At 56.6% G+C, this 19,584-nt stretch overlaps 1 protein-coding gene across 2 annotated transcripts in view; it reads right to left on the reverse strand.

The window, feature by feature from the left end:
* CMIP (c-Maf inducing protein) overlaps window positions 1-19,584 on the reverse strand; it is a 210,438-nt gene that overhangs the window by 50,301 nt on the left and 140,553 nt on the right. The window contains exon 1 of one of the 2 annotated variants that reach the window (XM_027513945.1): window positions 1,694-1,814. The exons of the other annotated variant lie outside the window; for it this stretch is intronic. Coding sequence (XP_027369746.1) covers window positions 1,694-1,711 — 18 coding nt within the window. The 5' untranslated portion in view covers window positions 1,712-1,814. Of the gene's footprint in view, window positions 1-1,693; window positions 1,815-19,584 lie in introns of those variants that run through there. 2 annotated transcript variants of the gene reach the window in all.

Raw genomic sequence — 19,584 nt, forward strand, 5'->3', positions numbered from 1 at the left:
AACCTGAACTCCCAGGCTCCTGGCAGCCCGGCCCTGGGCCCTGCTGCGCGGGACCCCTCCACCAAGCCCTCTTCACCAGAGGGGTGGGCGACCTCCTGCCCTGTCTCGAGTGCATGGGCCGAGGGGTTCCTTTGACAGGAGCCTCGGAGCTGTCTCCCTGCTTATTTTTGTGCAAGGAAGCCAAGAATGGTCTCATTATTTTTTTTTTAAGGGTTGGGGAGAAAAAAAAACAGAAAAGAATATGCCACAGACTCGTATGCAGCCCGCAGAGCCCCAGACATTTGCCATCTGGCCCTTTCAAGAAAAAGTTTGCTAACCGGGAGGCTGGAAAGGGTCAAAAGCCCATCCAGCCGAGAGGTCAGAGCATATGCAGCTCAAGCTGGGAGGCTGCCGGGGAGACGCAGGTTCTGACGTGGAGACGCCGCTCCGCACCCACCAGGCTGGACGGAACCGAGAGGTCCCACCACGTGCTGCGAGGGTGTGGATTCAGTGGGACCCTTGTCACTGCATCAGTACAGCACCACTGGAAAACAGCTTGACAGTGCCTCAAGTCGTTAAACGTAAATTTATCATATGACCTAGCAATTCTGTTCCTAGAAATCTACTCCAGAGAAACAGAGACAGACTCTACATAAAGACACACACATGAACGTGCACAGCAGCATTGCTCATAACAGCTCCAAACCGGAAACAACCCGAACGTCCATTAGCTGATGAATGGAGATGCAAGAAGTGGTCTCTGCGCGACGGTATAGTAGTTGGCAGCAAAGAGGATGGAACCTCTCACATGTGCTACCACACAGCCGAACCTCCCCAATATGCTAAGTGAAAGCAGACAGACGCAACAGACATGCTGGAGGACTCCTTTTACATGAAAGGTCTAGAAAAAGGCACATTTATAGAGACAGAAAGTGCCTGGGGCTGGGAGGTGGCAACAGGGACTAGAACCGCAAACAGATATGAAGACGTCTTGCAGACGATGGAACTATTCTAAACCTGCACTGTGACGGCTGCACAACTATAAATTTACTACAATCGCTGAATCCCTCACTCACAACAGGTGAATTTTTGAATCTTATGCCATGTACATTACACCTCAATTAAGGTATATGAGAAAAAAAAAATCCCCACCCATGCAGATGGAAGGTATCAAAGTCAGAGGTAGTATGGCTTTGCGATTAGGAGTGCAGGCTTTGCAATCAGCAGACTTCAGATCTGAGCTCTGCTTCATCTACCCGTTCACCTATTCACTCCTCCATTCATCCACCCATCCACCCATCCATCCTCTCCAGCCAAGAGTTATCCATCTTTCCAACCAGCCAGCAATACTGCTGGGCACCATCTAGTGTGGTCTGCCAAGGACTGAGTTAAGTGCTCACGTTACCCGTGGGGAGCAAGGCAGACAGACCCCGGTGCTCACGGAGCTTACCGACACCCTGCTGCCCTCGTCTGCAGCGTGCCATGACAGCGACCACTAGCAGAGGCTTGCCATGCCCAGCCCATGAGAGGGTAATACATACAAACACTCAGCCCTGTTCCTGGCTGAACAGCAGCTCTAATTCTTATCGCCCGAGTCCCGAGGGTGAGTGACCCAAAGCAGGCACGGCCGAGGAAGGCTCCCAGCTACCCAGACCACGGAGCCGGCAGCTCCACTGCAGTCCTCGCCCTCTGCTTATCAGGGAGGGGGCGTTACCTGGGCAACCTCCGCCATCTCTCTGGCAAACAAGACGCCCGGCTCCTCCGGTCTGGGAGAGCGGAGCCCGCCGGCGCCTTCGCGGGAGATGAGCTGTCACCAGGGAGGCGCCCCTCGGCGTGACTCAGAAGGGGCTGGGAGCACGCCTCCCAGTGACAGGGTGGCCACTCCGGCGCTTGCCGCAGCCTCCGAGGCTGGGCTCACAGGAGCACGCATGCTCCCCCGCCCGGGGCGCTGCGGGGGGCGGGAAGGGGGGGCGGGGGAGGAGCCAGGCTGGAGCTGGGCTGGCTTCTGCAACTTCTTTTGTGCCAGGGGACGTCCCGAAGCTGTGCTGCCCAGCTCGAAAGCCACCAGCTTTCAAAAGCGTGTGGCTACTTAGGCTGAAACAAATTAAAAGGAAACACAGCTGAGCACTCAGTGTCTCCAAGGCCACACCGGGCTGGGGGCTGCCACAATGGGTACTGCAAACAGAGGATGTGTGCGGCGTGGCAGAAAGTTCTACCGGGCAGGCTGTCCTCAAGTCTTAAGTGTCCCCTCGTCACCCCCGCCCCGGAGGACCAGCCATGGGCTCGCTGCCCCTCCCACCCCTCAGGGCCGGTGTGTGAGCAGCACCCCGACCCACCGCCTGCCCAGGCTCCGGGGGCCTCCCCTCCAAAGCCTACAGAGGCCTCTCCCCGATGTCTTCTGCACTCCCGGGCAGAATGACCACGTGGGTGACCTCCTTGGCGTCCCTGATTCCTAGACAGGCCTCTGACCTCCTCCTTTTTCTCAAGCTCACCGTGAGTGTGCACGCTGACTGTGCCAGGTGGCCAACCACCTGCACTTCTGGGCTGGGGGTGGGGGTCCCCGACATCCGGGTGGGGGGCGTTTCTGACCCTCTCTTTCGCCCTCCGGAATGGCCTCTGTTAAACCCTTTCTGCATGAAGCACCATGCCTTTGCCTTCAGAATCAACCCAGGCCTGTGGCTGGCCCGCGTGTGTCACTTCCTGACTGCCCACCTGGGCCCAAGTCTAGATCGCCACCCTGGGACCACCATACCCTCTCAGCACCCCCCGTACACTCCACAGAGACTCCAGCTTAGCCAATACAGTTACCGTACTGTTACTGCAGAACCGACAGACGGATGAATCAAGGTACACCCTCCAGGACTTGGGTTTGTCAGGATGGGAGTCGGGACACACACTCTGAGTGGGTGGGGCCTTTGGCTCTAGTACCGAGGGGCAGGGAGTAGAGGAAAAGACAGAAAGCGAGACTCGAGCCTAGACCTGGGGCTCCCGTCGGCTGGAGGGGAAGGCATGGCCTTCTCACCCTAACAGAGCCACTGTTCCCAGCAGTACTGGCCAGCCCTGTCCAGGGCGCACCATGTGCCAGGATAATGGGTTGTGACAAGTGACACAAGAGCACTAGCCGTCATCGCTTTTGGAGGGCTCCCCGCAGATCAGCCCCTCTTCTGCAAAGCACCTGTAATGGCATTCCCATTACACCCACTTCACTTGACAATCATGTCAATGTGAACGGCATGATTAGCTCCATTTTACAGTTAAGAAGACTGAGGCTGAGAGAGGTTAAGTCGAGGAGCTGGTAAGAGCCAGAGCTGGAGCTGGACTCAGGTCCAGCTTTGGATCCCGAGTCCCCGACCGCCAGGCCACTCTGAGGGGCATACCCGAGTGCTTCCTCTGCCTCTATCGATGCTGCTGCCTCCTGCTGAAACAAACAAGAAGCCCTTCAAATTGAGGCGCTGAGCCCAGGGGCAGGTGCAGACTGGCTGCAGCTGGGCACCTAGCTGACATCTGCCCAGGAAGCCTGGGGAGTTGGGTAATCTGTATGAAAGAGAGCGGGAGAGATCCTGGCACTCTGCCCCGAGTGCCCACCGGAGGCGGTCTCCCTGCAGTCATTACTGCTTCCAAGGAAACAGCAGACACACGGGCACAGTGTCCCGCTTGTCGTCTCCAGAGCATCAGCTGGTTGCCTGGGAAACCAAGCATCTGGCTGGTGAGGCGATGAACTGGTCATGGTGCCAGACTGGCAGCTGGGTACCACATCCTACTTAGCTCTTGGGGACTGCTGCACCCTTGGCAAAATCCAATCAACCCATGGATCCGACTGACTGCACTGAGAAACTTCTCGGTGGCTGTTCTCCTCTCTCAGCTCTGACTCCAGGGGAAAGGGTCAAGCCCTGTCTGTCTCCTCACTGTTCTGTGTGGTGGTGGAACTGCTGGGGACACCTGGAAGGTGCTCTCAGTATTTGTCAAAGGGAGGAGATTCAGAATCAGAAAGACAGCTACAAACAGCTTGCTTTTCTCAATTTGCTGGCATACTGCGTGCAGCACTTTAAAGCATTATCTGTTAGGATTTGAAATAGCTTAGCTGAAATCCCATCACTGCCACGAGCTTGGTTCGTAGTGGTATGTGTTGGCCGTCATCAGCTACCACACCAGACCCTTAACCCTCCCTGCCCACTGCAAACGCAGGAACCACCTGCAGTGGGGCTTGTTAAAAGGCAGGTTCTAACTCAGTAGAGCCCATGAGGCCTGGGAGTCTGCACTTTGAAGCAGCTTGCACATAAGAGTTGTGTGAAACCGACCCCGGGGCCTGGTCTGCTCCTCCCCAGGGCACAGGCACGCTCGCTGGTTCCTGTGACACACGGAAGGGGGCACGGAGGGGTTAAGGCCTCGCCGGAGGTCACGCAGCTGGCCCTGCGGGTTATGTCCCCCACGTGGTATGTCCTAGTCCTAGCCCCTGGTGTCTGTGGCTGTGACCTTCTTTGGAAATAGGTCTTTTCAGACGCCATCAAGGGAAGATGAGGTCATGCTGGAGCAGGGTGGGTCCTCGTAAAAAGGTCAGGGGAAGACACACACAGGGAGAAGGTCAGGTGAGGACGGGAGCAGGGACAGGAGAAAGGCTCCCACCAGCAGAGGGACGCCAAGCAGCACGGCAGCCCCCAGAAGCTGCAAGAGGCCAGGAAGGCACCTGCCCGCACCCTGACACCCGAGAGATGGCACACTTGTGCTGATGCCACCCAGTTTGTGGTTCTCTGTCACAGGAAACTCACACAGCTGGCGAGTGTGAGAGCAAGGCAGGCCCCTGGGAGCCTGGCTCCTGGCCTCCCTGCCATCCTGCTTCTGCCATCTCAGCTGGCCCTTCCCATCCTTTTCTCATGCGGAGGTGGTAGCCAGGGCTCCTGCTCTCAGCAGCCTCTCCCAGCTTACCCTTGGAATCTGCTGGGTTGTCTCTTCTTGAGCTTCCCTGGTAGCTCAGATGGTAAAGAATCTGACTGCAAGGCAGGAGACCCAGGTTCGATCCCTGAGTCAGGAAGATATCCCGGAGGAGGAAATGGCAACCCACTCCAGCATCTTGCCTGGAGGATTCCATGGACAGAGGAGTCTGACGGGCTACAGTCCCTGGAGTCACAAAGAGTTGGACACAACTGAGCGACTATCGCTTTCACTTTTCACTTTCTCCTCTTGGGAAAGGCCTGACTCCCTGTCTCTTCCTTGCTCTCTCGTTGATGCCCACCCCCAGCTGATGACCTGAGCACAGAGCTCTGGTCCTGTGCTGCCTCAAGGAAGGCCGGGCGGGGACGCCTGTGCACCTGGGCGCCTGCACCATCACTGCCATCGCAAGGAGCGGGCTGGACACTCCGGGAAGCTGCAGAGGGAACTCCCGGGAGGACATCGGCACAGGGCTGACTCGGGGTCCTCGGCACAGAGGAGTCAACGGGGCAGGCTCAGCCCCACCCCTGCTTTGGCCCTGAGGTGTGTGCAGAGTGGGGCATCTCTGCATTCAGACTTCTGTTCTGATGCTTGTGAGCTGTGCAGCCTCAGGCAAACCACACCACCTCTCTGAACCTTAGTTTCCTCATCTGCAAAATGGGGCTAAGAGGTGTGCCTGCCTCTGGCAGCTCTGACGAGATTAAATGTGGGATTTCATGCTGAACCTTCTAGGTGTTTAATAAATGCTAGCCATTGGGCCAGTGGGGCATTGATTCAAGATAATTAAGTCTGGAGAGAAAATAAAGGTGACGAGAAACCCCTACATGCCCACTGACAGGGAAATGCCTGAACTAACCATGGCCACGTGCAAGATCACACCAGCAGCACGTAAAAGGAACAAAGCGCGGCCAGCAGCCCTGCCGTGGACTCCAGCCCCGTGAGTCACATGAAGTGTAGGAGCACACACGCGGGTGGGCAGGGGAAGACCACGGTGGTGGTGGTGGGTGCAGGGCCAAGGAAGAGCTTTGGCTTCATGAAACGTTTCAAACTGCTGCAGGAAGCCAGAACTGTGCTGTACATTTAACCTTAAAGCAGTGAAGAGAAACACCCCCAAAGATTTCAGAAACTGGGATCACGGAGGTGGTGGTGTCCCTGTTCACAGAATCCTTAAAATCGGGCAGACCCCACATTCTAAGAAGGAGCTGGAAAGTATCTGAGAGATCGTGTTCTCCTTGATTTTTCACTGTTCCAGTCGATCACCTTGTTTTTGAAATGATAAAGACGCTGACCGGAAAACCAGAATCGGACAGAGCGGTGTTTGGGAGGGGACTGCTACAGAGCACGAAGGCTCACGGAGTGCTCACCGCCGGCACGGTCGTGAGCTGGTGTCCATCGTTCCACAGATTCCCTGAATGCACACCCTACCCTCCTTAAAAGGGTACGTGAATCCAGCCCACATCATACAGGCTGGCTTGTTTTTAACTTCACCTCTGCCCCCCACTGCACCCTACCCCAGCACCCATGCCAAAACCATGACATGTGGTTGGCGAACGTTTTCTGGGAAGGGGCCAGGTGATAAATATTGCAGGCTTTTCTGGCCACGCTCTGTTGTTGTAGCATGACCGGGGTTGGGGGTGGGGTGGCTGGGTCCCCCTGAATCTCTTATTTAAAACAAACAAACAGGCGATGGGCCAGTCTGTCAACCCCCAGGGGTATCAGTTCCGACCGTCCTCCCTGGCCACGCGCAAACAGATGCAAACGTACAGAGAGCTGGGTTTTGCTCCCAGCCTTCGTTGTTCAGTTCCTCCTTTCATTTTACACAAAGGGCATCACGCTGTACATGGGTCTCTGCATCCACACCCCGAGGGTGGAAGTGGCCCCACATCGATTAGATTTTCCCATGCTGAGTCTTGTCGTAAGCCACCTCAAATGTCACCGGGCAAAGGCAGAATGTACATTCAGAAAATGAAAATCAAGCAAACGGAAGTCTTCTCTCCTGACCTCAGCCAGAGCTCTGGGCAACTCCTTTGCGTGGCCTTTTTGGGCAGTGGTCATCGGGTGCTGTGACTGCCAAGCATCAGGGACCCCGGCAGGGCCGTCCCCTGACCAGACAGCCAGACCCTTTCCAGGCACTCTGTGTCACGGAGCTCTTCTCCAGGGTCTACTGTCTGCCCTCAAGAGGGCCCCCTCGGTCCAACAGGGTCTTCCACGGTCCCCAGGATCAAAGCCCACCCCGCCTCCAGGCTCTCGCATACCCAGAGACGTGTCCTGCTTCCTCATAACTATCAACTCAACTCAGGGTGTGTTCGTCACTAACAGGAAAGGCTGTCTTTGAGGAATCACCCCCAGTAGACTCAACAAATAAATTAAAAAATGCAAATACAGTACCGAGGCTGCTCTTCTTCTGCTGGGTGGGAGAGACGTCCAGAGCAAGTTTCGCTCCCCTGAAAGGCAGAGGACAGCACAGGGCTGTTTGCCTTGGGCTCGAGAAAGGGAACTCTCTATCCCAAATAAGGAGTTCCCGGGCTCGGCTTCAGGCGGTAGCATCTCGACAGGGGCCTCCACTGTTTATTTGACTCAGAACTTTATCTGGGGCTCACAGGACTTCAGAGGCATCTGATCCGCTCGGGCCTCGTGCGGGGAGCCTCGAGGCCTCGCCAGGCTGCCTCCTCTTGGGCTGGAGCCATGGCTCCTGCTGCTAAGGGCCTTAATTTATGAGTGCCCTGGAAAAGGACCCAGCTCCCCAATTAATTCACCTGCAGTGGATCATCAATGTTCGTGTCCAGGCAGGCAATGAAGGTGTGCTCGAATCAAAGGGGCAAAGTGTCCTGTGTTTCTGAGAAGGGGGTCTTTTGGGGAGCAAGTGTCACCAGTCACTCAGGCAGGCCCAGGGCAAGGTCAAGGAAGATCCAGGGGTGGGACCTGGAGTGCATTCACCGCCGTGAAATCTGAGTGGCCCACATGGTAGAGGAGACGCCGGCAGAGGCAACCCAAAACCGTCACGCCTGATCTCAATGGTCTCGAGCTAAGAGGGACAAAGAGAAGGCTCAGGCCGGGGGCTGAGTTCTGCCTGAGGTACGGGGGAAAGTTCTTTACTCTGAGAGTCAGTTTTCTGGTCTGCAAAATGGGGACATGAAATTAAAAGACGCTTGTTCCTTGGGAGAAAATCCATGACCAACCTAGACAGCTTATTAAAAAGCAGAGATATTACTTTGCCGACAAAGGTCTGTCTAGTCAAAGCTATGGTTTTTCCAGTAGTTATGTATGGATGTGAGAGTTGGACTATAAAGAAGGTTAAATGCCGAAGACTTGATGCTTTTGAACTGTGGTGTTGGAGAAGACTCTTGAGAGTCCCTTGGACTGCAAGGAGATTCAAAGTCAATCCTAAAGTAAATCAGTCCTGAATATTCATTGGAAGGACTGATGTTGAAGCTGAAGCTCCAATACTTTGGCCCCCTGATGGGAAGAACCGACTCATTGGAAAAGACCCTGATACTGGGAAAGATTGAAGGCAGGAAGAGAAGGGGACGACAGAGGATGAAATGGTTGGATGGCATCACCGACTCAACAGACATGAGTTTAAGTAAGCTCCAAGAGTTGGCGATGGACAGGGAAGCCTGGTGTGCTGCAGCCATGGGGTCATAAAGAGTTGGACACGACTGAGCCACTGAACTGAACTGAATCCTATCTCCCAGGGACACTGTACCGTCTCAAAAGGGCAGCAGATGAAGTGGCTGGAAAACAGCGGGCACGCAGTACGTTGTCTGCTGCGCTTTCTCCCTTTCTTCGAGATACTGCAGGGGCTCACAGGCTGCGGTGTGTACCAGAATCACCTGGAAAACACACCTTGCTACACTCTCCTCCCCCACCTTCCAATTCCTGAGACAGGGGTGTGCATTGCTAGTAAGTTTCCAGATCACATACAGGCTGCTGGTCTGGGAGCCCCACTTTGAGAACCAGTGAGACATGGTGGGTCCACTGTGGTGGAGAGGCCTGGAAGGAAATAAAAACTGTTCTAGACGCAAAGTTCATCGCAAACGCTGTCAAAGGCTCTGAGAGCCGACAGTCACCAAGGGTCTGCTGCAGCCCACCACCTTCCCTCAGAATCGAGTTTGTCCCGGACCTCCTGGGTGTGCTTTTCGGGTTCCATGGACTCCTGGACATCTGTTCCAGCTTAGAGGTCAGCCAAAGGATGACCTCAGAATGGCATCCATTCTGCCAAAGGCTCCTATCCATGCACCCGCCTGGTCCCTGCCGCCTCTCCAGCTCCCACCTGGACACAAGCCACTGTGGCCTCCAGCCACCAAGGTCAGCAGGCTCCATCTGGGTGGCTTGAAGACCCTGGACAGGGGCTGTCTGTCCATTTCAGAGTTTTCTGCAAAACCACCCTTGGGTCTAAGAGGGCACCAGGGGAGCAGGTGCAGACGATGGCCACCGGGGCCCTGGCGCCTCTGCCTTTGTCTCAGGATCAATCAGCCTCCCCCCCAAACCCCATTCCATCCAGAGAGCAGGCTGCTCCCGGGATATTTTCTGATCCCCGGGTGAGGTAAGGACCTAGTTCCTCTGCAGGGACAGGCCTGCTCTTTTTGGAGGCTCTGGCTTCATCTCTGAGCGAACAAGCAGGCAGGAGCCTCAGAGGCAAACCCAGAATGGCAGCGCCCCCCCCAACGCTGCCAAGAGCTGCCAGCCTCCCCAACTTGGGGGGCTCGCTGCCCACCCCCCAAGACAGACTCCTATAGAACAGAAGGTCTTCCTGGTAAAGAGACAGCCTCCCATTTACGTTTTATGGACTTATTTGAAGAAAGAGAAACGGAGAGAAAAAAATTCTGCCTTAAACGGCAGAAAACAAATTCACCCGCAAAGCGTTTACGTGGAAGGCTTCCTTGTGTGGTGGGGTGAGTCACCAGCCCCGTCAAAGCGTGCGTGGGATGACAAGCTGAGCCCCCGGGCCCCCTCCTCGTCTGGGAGAGAAGCAACCCACAAATGCGCTTCTTTCCTGGCTGTGTGGCGAGCCGGCTGTCACTCGCCCCTTCTGAGGCCGGGGGAAGGCTGTCACGCGGGCGTTGTGGGGTGTCTGATGTCCCCGAGCCCAGAGCTGGTGCAGCACAGGGTGGGCGACAGGCTTGGGGTCCCAGGGATGTGCTGCAAACCCCAACCCCTGCTTCCTGCCCTGGGGCTCAAGCACATACTTCCTCCGGGCCCCCCGGGGCTCTACACTCCTGACCTTTCGGGTGCGATGGGCAGAGGGCTCTGCAGGGGTGAGGCTATACTAGGTACCCCTCGCCGTCCCTGGTCCACGGACGATGGGCACCTGCATCGCTGTCCTTTCTCTCAGACACTCAACTTCCCGTCTGAATAATGGGGTTTCACTCAAAGATTTAGGTCCCACCGGGCTTGACCCTTGTCTGAACGAGCTACTACAAAACCGTAAAAAGCAATGAAGTAGGCAGACCCTAGTGCGCTGTACAAGCTTGTGTGTGAGATCAACCACGGGACGTGACAGAATGCGGAGGGAGCAAGGAACGCCCAGCGTGGGTAATGAAATCCGTGTGGGGCTTTAAAAGGAACTTTGATGACAACCTTCTGAAGGGCTCCACAAAACTAACAGGACTGCCTCTGGGAAAAGGAACTTGAGGGAGGAGAGACTGTGCATTTCAAACCTTTCAGAATTTCCCCAAGGACCGAGTACATGTGTAGCTGTCACTGGTCTTGGCTGCCATCAGCAGATATTTGGGCAGCGCCAGACTGAAAGGGAAGACGGCAGGAGGCAGCTGTCCGGGCTGACGGGAACCCAGGCGCTGGAGACTCAAGTGAGGACAGCAGTCAAAACCCAAGCGACCCGACAGATTTGTGCATTTTGTTATGTCTGAGTTACAGCTCCATTTTCTTTTTAAACTTAAAAGTGTTTACAGAGGTCTATGGACGGTGGCACATTCCCCCCGCCACCCCAGTTTTCTCTGTCCTTTTTACTATTCAGAGGAAACTTTAATAAATGCAATTTTAAACATCCCACCTCAGTACTCCTGTATTCTGTTGTCAGGTGTATAAACTGGTTTCGATCCCTTTGGGTAACTGTTGGGGAAGCGTCCACCAAAAGGGACCCTCTGCCTACCCAACGGCCTGACCTCAAAAGGATGTAAACGTCTGTTCACTCAGAGACGTGTTTGTAACGGTTCTGTTCGTAATAGCCCCAACCTGGAAATCTCTGTCTGTAACAGAATGAACAAATTAATAGTCTATTCATTTAACAGAACACTATCGAGTGAAGCAAATCACTACTACACAGGATATTATGTGTTGCACAGATAAATCTTAAAAACGTAACTTTGAGCCGAAGAAGCCAGGCATGCAGGAGTTTAGGCTGTGTGACTCCATTTACCTGAAGTTCAGGTCCATGGCAGACAAATCCATGCTGCGGGAAGGGAGGAGAGTGGGTCCATTGGTGGGCGGTGGGGTGCACAGGAGCCGGGGGAACTCTGTGGGGAGGGGGGCTCCAGGGAGGCAGTCACATTCTCTGTATCGATCTGGGCAGTTACAAGATCAATTCTATAGGCATCTGTGGCATTTTTAGCCAGTAGTATCGTTTGATCTGTGTACTTTTCTTTTTTTTTTTTGATCTGTGTACTTTTCTACATGTATGCTACCCCTTCAGTGAAAAGTCTGCTTCAAACACAAAGAAACGTCTGGTTGAGGAAGGGCCTGATGCTCACTGGGGCTTCCCTGCCTCTGTGGGCTCAGACAGGGGACTAGGCCACCCACCCTCTCCATGCCCAAGGTGGTGCCCCCTTCGGCCAAATGAAGTGGGCTGGAGACCCACCAACCACCCAGGGTTCAAATCTCAGCTCCACCTGGTTCTGGCTGTGGACGAGCTCCTTGGCCCTCTTCGCTCCCCCTTCCAAACAAACCTGCCTTTGAGAAGACTGGCAGAGAGAGTCCACCGGAGCCCCCGGCACAGCCCCGGACACTAGTAGGCACCTAGTAACTGTTCTCTCCGGCTACCGTGAGGAGAGCCCACAGGAGCGTGAGCTCTCCTCCCCAGGGCGCGCCGCCCTCTGCCACTTGTTAGTTTTAATCCCTGAAGCTTCCCATGTTATTACTTTCAGGGCCCCTGATGGCCCACCAGGGGCCAGGAGCTGTGGCTGCGAGTCGCTGGAGACCGTGGCCTCCCGCGGGTTGTGATGAGCGCAGGTGCGGAGGCGGCCTGGCTGGACTCTCCTCGGGAAGGGCCTCTGCTCCCCAGGGTCAGCTCTGCCACCCGGGCACCTCCCGATGGGCATCCCCTGGAGTCTTGGACGGTGATGGGCCCCCTGCCTCACGGCGGGGGAGCCCCCCTTTCACGGTTCTCTGTGGAATCCCTCTGATCCCTCTTAGGAAGTCACAAAGCCCTCTTTGACCAAGTGCCAGAAACTAATCTGGACGGAATTCCTGCCTCTCGGACCTGGAGGAAGCCGACCTGTGGCTGGGCCTGTGAAAGGACCGAAGAGGCCACTCCCGGCCGTTCCCAACCTGCTTCCCGCCCCGGCTTCACCTTCCCGCTCAGGGGCAGGAGGGCTGACACTCAAGACCCCTCAGGCAGCTCGGCAAAGGCTCCCGAGAACACGCCTCAAAGAGACACGGGCCGGAGCTGACGGGGCTGGACGTGGATTCCCAGTCGCACCAGTCTCCACAGGTCCGGGAGGTCACTGAGGCAGGGGTCGGGGGAGCTTTCGCTCCCTCTGTTAACTCTGCGTGACCCACAGGGGCTGCATGGAGAAGGGGTCTGCCCCGGGGGGACTGAGTGCAGTGACTGAGTAGCGAGGCCTGCCAGGGGCTCCCTGGGGGTGGGTGGCACGCCTGCCGTTCGCACGTGCCTTTTCTTCCAGAGCCCCGTCTTCTGGAAACTATCAACACAAAGGGAAAGAGACCTTGATCACTAAAAAAATAATTAACACTGATCCCGTGCTTATCCACATGGTAGGTGCCATTTCTAAGTTCTTTCCTGCTATTAACTCATGTGACTCTCACAGTGACCTAAGAAGTTTGGTTTTAATGTGACCCCCACTTTATTCAGGAGGGAAAAAAGAGGTCCATGGAGGAAAGTAGCCAGTCCAGGGGTTCCACGGCCCATGGGGCGGGGAGCCAGGGCTGGAACCTGGGCAGTCTGGGGCTAGAAATGTTTCTCTTGGGGGCGAATTAGCAATATGTGGAAAGAGTCACCAAAGAAAATACATCCCTACTCTGTCTAGCACCCACTGTTCTGGAAATCTGTCCTGAAAGAGGAGTTCTAAAGAAGTGAAAGCCTGGCTACAGCGGACGGTCATGACTTCACTGTCTGCAGTTGAGGAGAATGGGCACTGACCAAATGCCCAACAGCAGGTCCTGTGGTCAGCTGTGCATGACCTCCTCACAGGTGTGACAGACACGCTGACACGTCTAAGGACCTGGCCACAGCTGCCAAGAGGCTGTGCAAAGGGAGACAGAGCCTGGAAGGGCATTGGGGGGTGAGACCAGGGAGCAGGGCGGTCACTGGTCTCGCTGTGGCCATAAGGGTGCTTTCACCACGACTAAAGAGGGGAGCAGGCAGCGGGGCAGGCGGGTAGGCCACGTGGAAACGGCAGGAGGGGAGCACGGGTCGCCGCCTTCTCTCCAGACACGTCGAGCCCAGTGCGAGTCACCCAGGAGCCCGTGGCGCAGGGCCCGGGGCCAGCGGTGAGGCGCGGGTGGGTGACAGCCGCGAGGCTCGAGTCTGGGGACCTGGGTGACACCGCGTGTCTGGGGAGGTGTGTAAGCAGCCAGTCCTGAGCGTGACCTTCTGGGCCCAGGCCCAGGGGGTCTGCCGTGTCCCAGAAAATCAGCTCTCCCATGAGAAGCAGAGGATTGCCGTCAGAGGTTAATTCACGTAATCCTCTCGGTGACGGCTGTGAGGCTCAGAGAAAAATGTAAAGCTCTCAGGAAACGCCTCTGGAGACAGGACGCCACGGCCCCTGGCACACGAGGCGTGAGGGCAGACACGCGATGGGACGCTGCGGAGCGAAGCCCGCAGGTGTGGGGGTGCTGCTGGTGCATGTGCGCATCTGTGTGCACACACGTGTGCAGTGGGAGCCCCGCTCCCGTGGCTACACTCCCAGGTGCTGGAGTCAAATGAGCCCCAGCTCTGCCACTAAGAGCTGCAGGCCCTTGAGCCAGCGTGTTAGCCTCTCGGCCTTGGTCTCTGCATCTGGGAGACGGGGAAACGGGAGGCTGAGACCCCTTCTCAGGGCTGTGGGGATCCCCCAGGGTGCCAGGCAAGGTGCTGGCACTGGCTGGGCACAGGAGGAGCGCCCTGGGCAGGGTGGAGGGGCTGGACTCAGCCTTGGCACGCGTGTCAAGAATGCATGCTCCGGGGTCTTCAGTGGGCACAGCACGGCATCTAAGGGCCGGGCACTGGGACTGGAAGTGGCTCCCCACTACCCAGGAGGAGGGTCAGAGTCGGGGGTGAGGGTCTTACCCTTCCTCCCGGGCCCCCGTCGGGGAGGGCATGAGCTCGGGGCCTTCTGTCCCTCTGACCTGGTTCCTGGGGACCCTGCCACATGCCGGGCCTCTCTCCTTGCATGGGAACAGGGGTGACAGGCCAGCCTTCCAAGAGGGTGCCCGGTGGGAGCACCCAGGCTCTCAGCCCCACATCCGGCAACCCCAGTTCCTCACCTACCCACTGGGGGCCCTCACGGGGGCTCAGCCCGGGGCCTGGTGTGGAAGCTGGATCGTGACACCATGAAGAGCAGCTGTCCTTGGCAACGGCCTTCGTCCCCTGCATCCCTTCTTCCATGAGACGGGAGAGCTGGGACCATGCAGAACCACTCTAGCAGGCATACTGACAGGGGCACTCCCAGCCAGGCAGTACCCTCTGAGGACAGACTGCACCCCCCACCCCGATCTTACAGACACTCCATGGGGGGGCCCTGTGAGGGCTGGTGAGTACCCACTGGCTGCTCTGACCAGGGCGTGTGTGCTGAGGCTCCCACAGCCCTGGCAGGGCAGCCCATCTTCACACTGACCTGTGAGCGAGGCACTACTTAGTGATCTCCCCATGAGAAAACTGAGGCCCCAGTAAACACAGCCCACACCCAATGTACTCAAAACACGGTCTCCCGACAGCACACATGCACACACAGGCACGGACCCCACCTTCTTCTCGACACACCTACTCTGTCCAGCAGAGGGACAGGCCCTGGACAGGGGTGACCAAGCAGTGGTGGCCGCCTCAGGGGCTGGGGAAACTCTGCTCAGGGATGCAGGGGGTGGGCAGCCGGCCGGGGAGGATGGGGGCCTGGACTGGGATTACCCCAGCTTCCCCCAGGGGGAGAATCACCTTGGTTTTCAAGACTTCTGGGCAATGGCCCAGGAACCCCTCTGAGGAAGCGAGAAGGTGTTTTTTAGAGCCGGAGGCATCAGAAATGCCAGCTACATGAAGCAGGCATACCGTGCTTCTCGGGCCTCCTTCGGGGCAGCTCAGGGCATGTCTCCCCCCAGCCGGGTCCTCAGGTCCAGGGCCTGGTGCACCAGACGGGCCTGTCCCGCACAGCTCGAGCAGCGGGCCTCTCGCCTCGAACCCAGGGACGGGCCAGTCTCCTCCCAGCTTTGTAAACACACCCCGGACCCTGCCACCTGAAGCACACCCTAGCTCTATCACACAGACCCGGCCTGGCCCCTCACAGCCTGATGCGCAGGGACAGGCCTGTGTCCACAGGACAGGGCTTCCAAGTTCATCCAAAACAGAAATGAGGCCTCATTAACGCAGGATGACTGTTTATGCTTCCACATCCCCGGGGACTGGCCTCAGGGGCCAAACCCCCAAACCCAGCAGGGTAGGGCCGGGCTCCCCGGGGAGCCCCAAGGACACTGCTCGGCTCCAGCACACCCTGGGGGGCTGGCTGCCACCCCAGCCCGCTCCTGTTGGCTCCTGTCCTCCTCCTCCAGGCCCCGGGGCCCCCCAAATCTCCCTGACCCACCTGCCCCAGGGCGGGAGGCCAGGAGGAAGAGCAGAGCTGCCTGCAGACTGGAGGCGGCAGGGAAGGGGGCCCGGAGCCGGGGACGTTGAGGGTCGCCCCCTGTCCCCTTCTGGGGGCTTTGGGATCTTGGACAAGTGGCTTGGAGTCCCTCACTTGCAAACGTCAATGACAGCGGGCCATTTGGTAAGCCGAGACGACGCTCAAAGCCCAGTGCCCCTCGGAGGAAACGCTCTCAGTGGGCTGGGACGGTCGGGGTGCGCTGGAGATCAGCACTGAGGCCAGAAGAGCAGCAGGACCCCCAGGATGGAGAGAGGCGAGGACGTCACACGGGTGTTGTTCTCAGACTCTGCCTGTTCCACAGCACACCTAGAGGTCGATTCTAGAGACGTAGTTCTCAAGCTTTTTTTTTTTTTTCATTACGGTTCCCCTAAGGAGCCTTTTAAGGCACTTCCATCCCAATCCGTCCTGATCCCATTGAGGTTAAATTCTAGAAAACAAGATTCTGTTGAGTAGACTGAACTACATTTTCTGCACACCACTGGAATAACTAGGTATATTTAAGCCCCAAACACTGATTCTGGCCCCCTTGCAGGCAGTGGCACACCTGTGGAGAGCGCCCGGGGAGGGTCCCAGTACCACTGCGTGAAGACTCCATAAAGCTACGGGACACAGCAGGTAAGAGGCAGCATTCTTTACCAGCAGAAGAATTTCCCTATGTTGTCCTGCAGCCGCAACACGCACACGCGTGGGGTGTAAGGGAAAAACGATAAATACAACGCTTAGAGAATTTAAAAACTCAACCTGAGGTTGTGGGATTTCGAATGTCCTTAATTTTGATGTTCTATTGATTTTAAGTTAAAGGTAGAGAAAAGCAAAGGAAAGAAAAAGAAAAATCCCAAACGGTCGGTGGTACATACGGAGGAGAGAGTGGCGGTATCAGGCAGGAGAACCAGGACACAATCCAAGCCGGGCTGAGAGGCTGGCGCGGGATCGGGCACAGGTGGATCAGGCAGGGGGCGCGGCGGCCCCTGGATCCATATTGAAATTGCTGTGAGACCACGCACACGTCGCTGGACCTCTCTGAGCCCCGACATGTGCTGAATGACAAGCTACAGGAAAGCGCCGAGACATACCCTGTGCGTGGCAGATACTCAGCAACTGCATCTGACGGAATGAACTCTTGCTGCAATCTATGCAAACCATAAGATGGATCGGCTACAGAGCCTGGATTCAAACCCCGGGTCTCCTGGCTCATTTCACCAGCCAGGAGTCCCTCAAAAACACCTTATGTTTCTTTGCCATTTTACAAGGAAGGAGAGAGTGCCTCCGTCAATCTCATCAACAATGAGTGGCAGTCACGGGAATGACATCAGGCTGCTGCCACTGAGATACCACTGCCACCTGGCGGCAGCATACCTAAACTACGGGGGGCGGGGGTGTCGAAAGGGAACGACTACCTGCACCACATCTGTGCTGCGCTCAGTCGTGTCCGACTCTGCAACCCCGTGGACTGCAGCCCACTAGGCTCCTGTCCATGGGGTTCTCCAGGCAAGAATGCTGGAGTGGGTTGCCAGGCCCTCCTCCAGGGGATCTTCCCAACCCGGGGATCAAACCCAGGTCTCCTGAATTGCAGGCGGATTCTTTACCATCTGAGCCACCAGGGAAAGTGAAGTCACAATCCTAAGCCTACAACAAAAAGTGCTTAAACAGTGAGAACACAGGTCACCATCCATCACCGGGCAAAAGGGCCACTGACTACTGGGCATTTGATGATTCCTTGACACCCTGACCAGAGTGTGCTTGCTTTTGTTTTTTTGGGATGGATGTGTACACACTGCTATATTTAAGAGGGATAACGAAGAAGGACCCAGCAAACAAATAAAACGATACTATGGAAAAATAATAAATAAAATTTAACTGATTTAACAACTATCAACAAACCAACCACCACCGAAATGGAGCAGACATCCAGGTCTTGATGAGAACTGCTAGAAGCCCAGGGCTCCCCATTTCGGTACTTGCTCAATCAACTGTCTGAACCCCACATGCGCCCGAATCCGTACATTTCGAGCCTGTCACCTTTAAATCATCCTCGGGCTGTCACAGTCTCCCAAAGCTCCACTTTCCATGTCTACCATCTTAGTCATCGCTTGTAGCTGCGTAGAATTCACACATGTCACAAGCACTGCCTTTCAGGAGTTCCCAGAGATTCCGGAAAGCAGCTGGAGACAATGCGGACCAGGGCAAGGCGGCAAGCAGAGTGGAATCCACTCAAGACCACCTCTTCCTTGACACTGACCTTGGCCACCTGTTCAAAGAGACATTTCCCCAACCTGTTGGGCGGGCAGTAGGTCTCCATCCTGCGCTAAGAGAAAGCAAAGTGCTCACTCACTGAGGACTCACGAGGAAAATACGCACGAGAGGAGGGAACAGAAGAGGGGAGCTCTGGACAGGCAGCCACCGATATCCACAGCAGCGGGGCGGCCTCTCCTCGCAGAGGCCGCATCACGCCGCCTGTATTCCTCTCTCCCATGACTGGTCTGGTGTTCACCTCCCAGGGCCCGCCGGCAGGTCCTGATGTAGGCCCCGCCTGTCCCGGGACACCCGGCTGCAGAGATCAGGCCTCAGAAAAGATGTCCCTGCAGAAATCATGGTCTGAGCAGCACCTGCCAGCTCCACACACGGGTGCCTCCCAGGGCCTTCCGCCTGCGTTCAGGAAGCCCCAGGAACGGGCGAGGCCTGGGTCTGAACCCAGCCCCAGGCTTGTACCAGCTGCGGGAGCTGGGCTCGGGTCTGGCCTCGCCTTCCCCACGGAGAAAACGGGAGCAATGATAACGAGCATCCTGACAAGGGTCAAAGAGGCACGAGGCGGCAGGAGCAATGATAACAAGCATCCTGACAAGGGTCAAAGAGGCATGAGGCGGCAGGCGCTCGGTGCCCGCCAGTCCCTTCCCAGTGCAGCCCCAGCTTGGAGACCCAGGCTCAGCCTCGGAGACAGCCACCCGGGCACAGGAGAGGCCTGCCGCTGTCGGGGGGCTGGGGGGGTGGTGAGGGGGGGCCGTCCAGGGCACCTGGAACATCAGTTTCCAGGGCTGGGTTTCTGTCCTCTGCCTAGCTGTGACGAGAACCCCTCCAAAGGCGTGACAAGAATGCGAAGTGTCCCCTGGTCCTCCCCACACGACACACAGCCTCAAACCCCGCCCAGGTCCAGCCGCTCAGCCCCACCGCGCTCCAGCTTACTGTAAAGGTGCCGGCTCGGGACACACACCGCTCATCCTAGCCACACCCTGCTGGTTCTGCAAGGCCTGCCGAGCTTGTTCTAAGCTAAAAGGTCAGGAGGTGGGGGACAAGGGGCAGGGAGTGAGGGTCCTGAGCCACAGAGCAGAATGTGGACTCTCCAGGGTGGGGGACACTTTGCACAGATCTGGCCCCGGGTCTTGAACACAACCAGCCGGGGACTAATTCACCGTTTGTGCTAGAGAGCTGGGGACCATCTCATGTGGAGCTAGAACCCAAAAATCAAGCCAAAGAACCAGAGAGCAGAAAGGAAGGGAAGCCTGTGGAAATACAGCTGGACTTCTGCATCTCTGATAAATTTTCCTCTGCTGCCAACTTCAAAAGTTACTTTCAACTCATCACTTGGAATCCCTCAAGTCCTGTCCCCCAGAGCCACTCAGGTGAGCTCCTGTTCTGAGAGCAAGCGGGTCTACGA

Source organism: Bos indicus x Bos taurus, chromosome 18, assembly GCF_003369695.1.
Source record: "Bos indicus x Bos taurus breed Angus x Brahman F1 hybrid chromosome 18, Bos_hybrid_MaternalHap_v2.0, whole genome shotgun sequence".
In the NCBI taxonomy this organism is placed as follows: domain Eukaryota; kingdom Metazoa; phylum Chordata; class Mammalia; order Artiodactyla; family Bovidae; genus Bos; species Bos indicus x Bos taurus.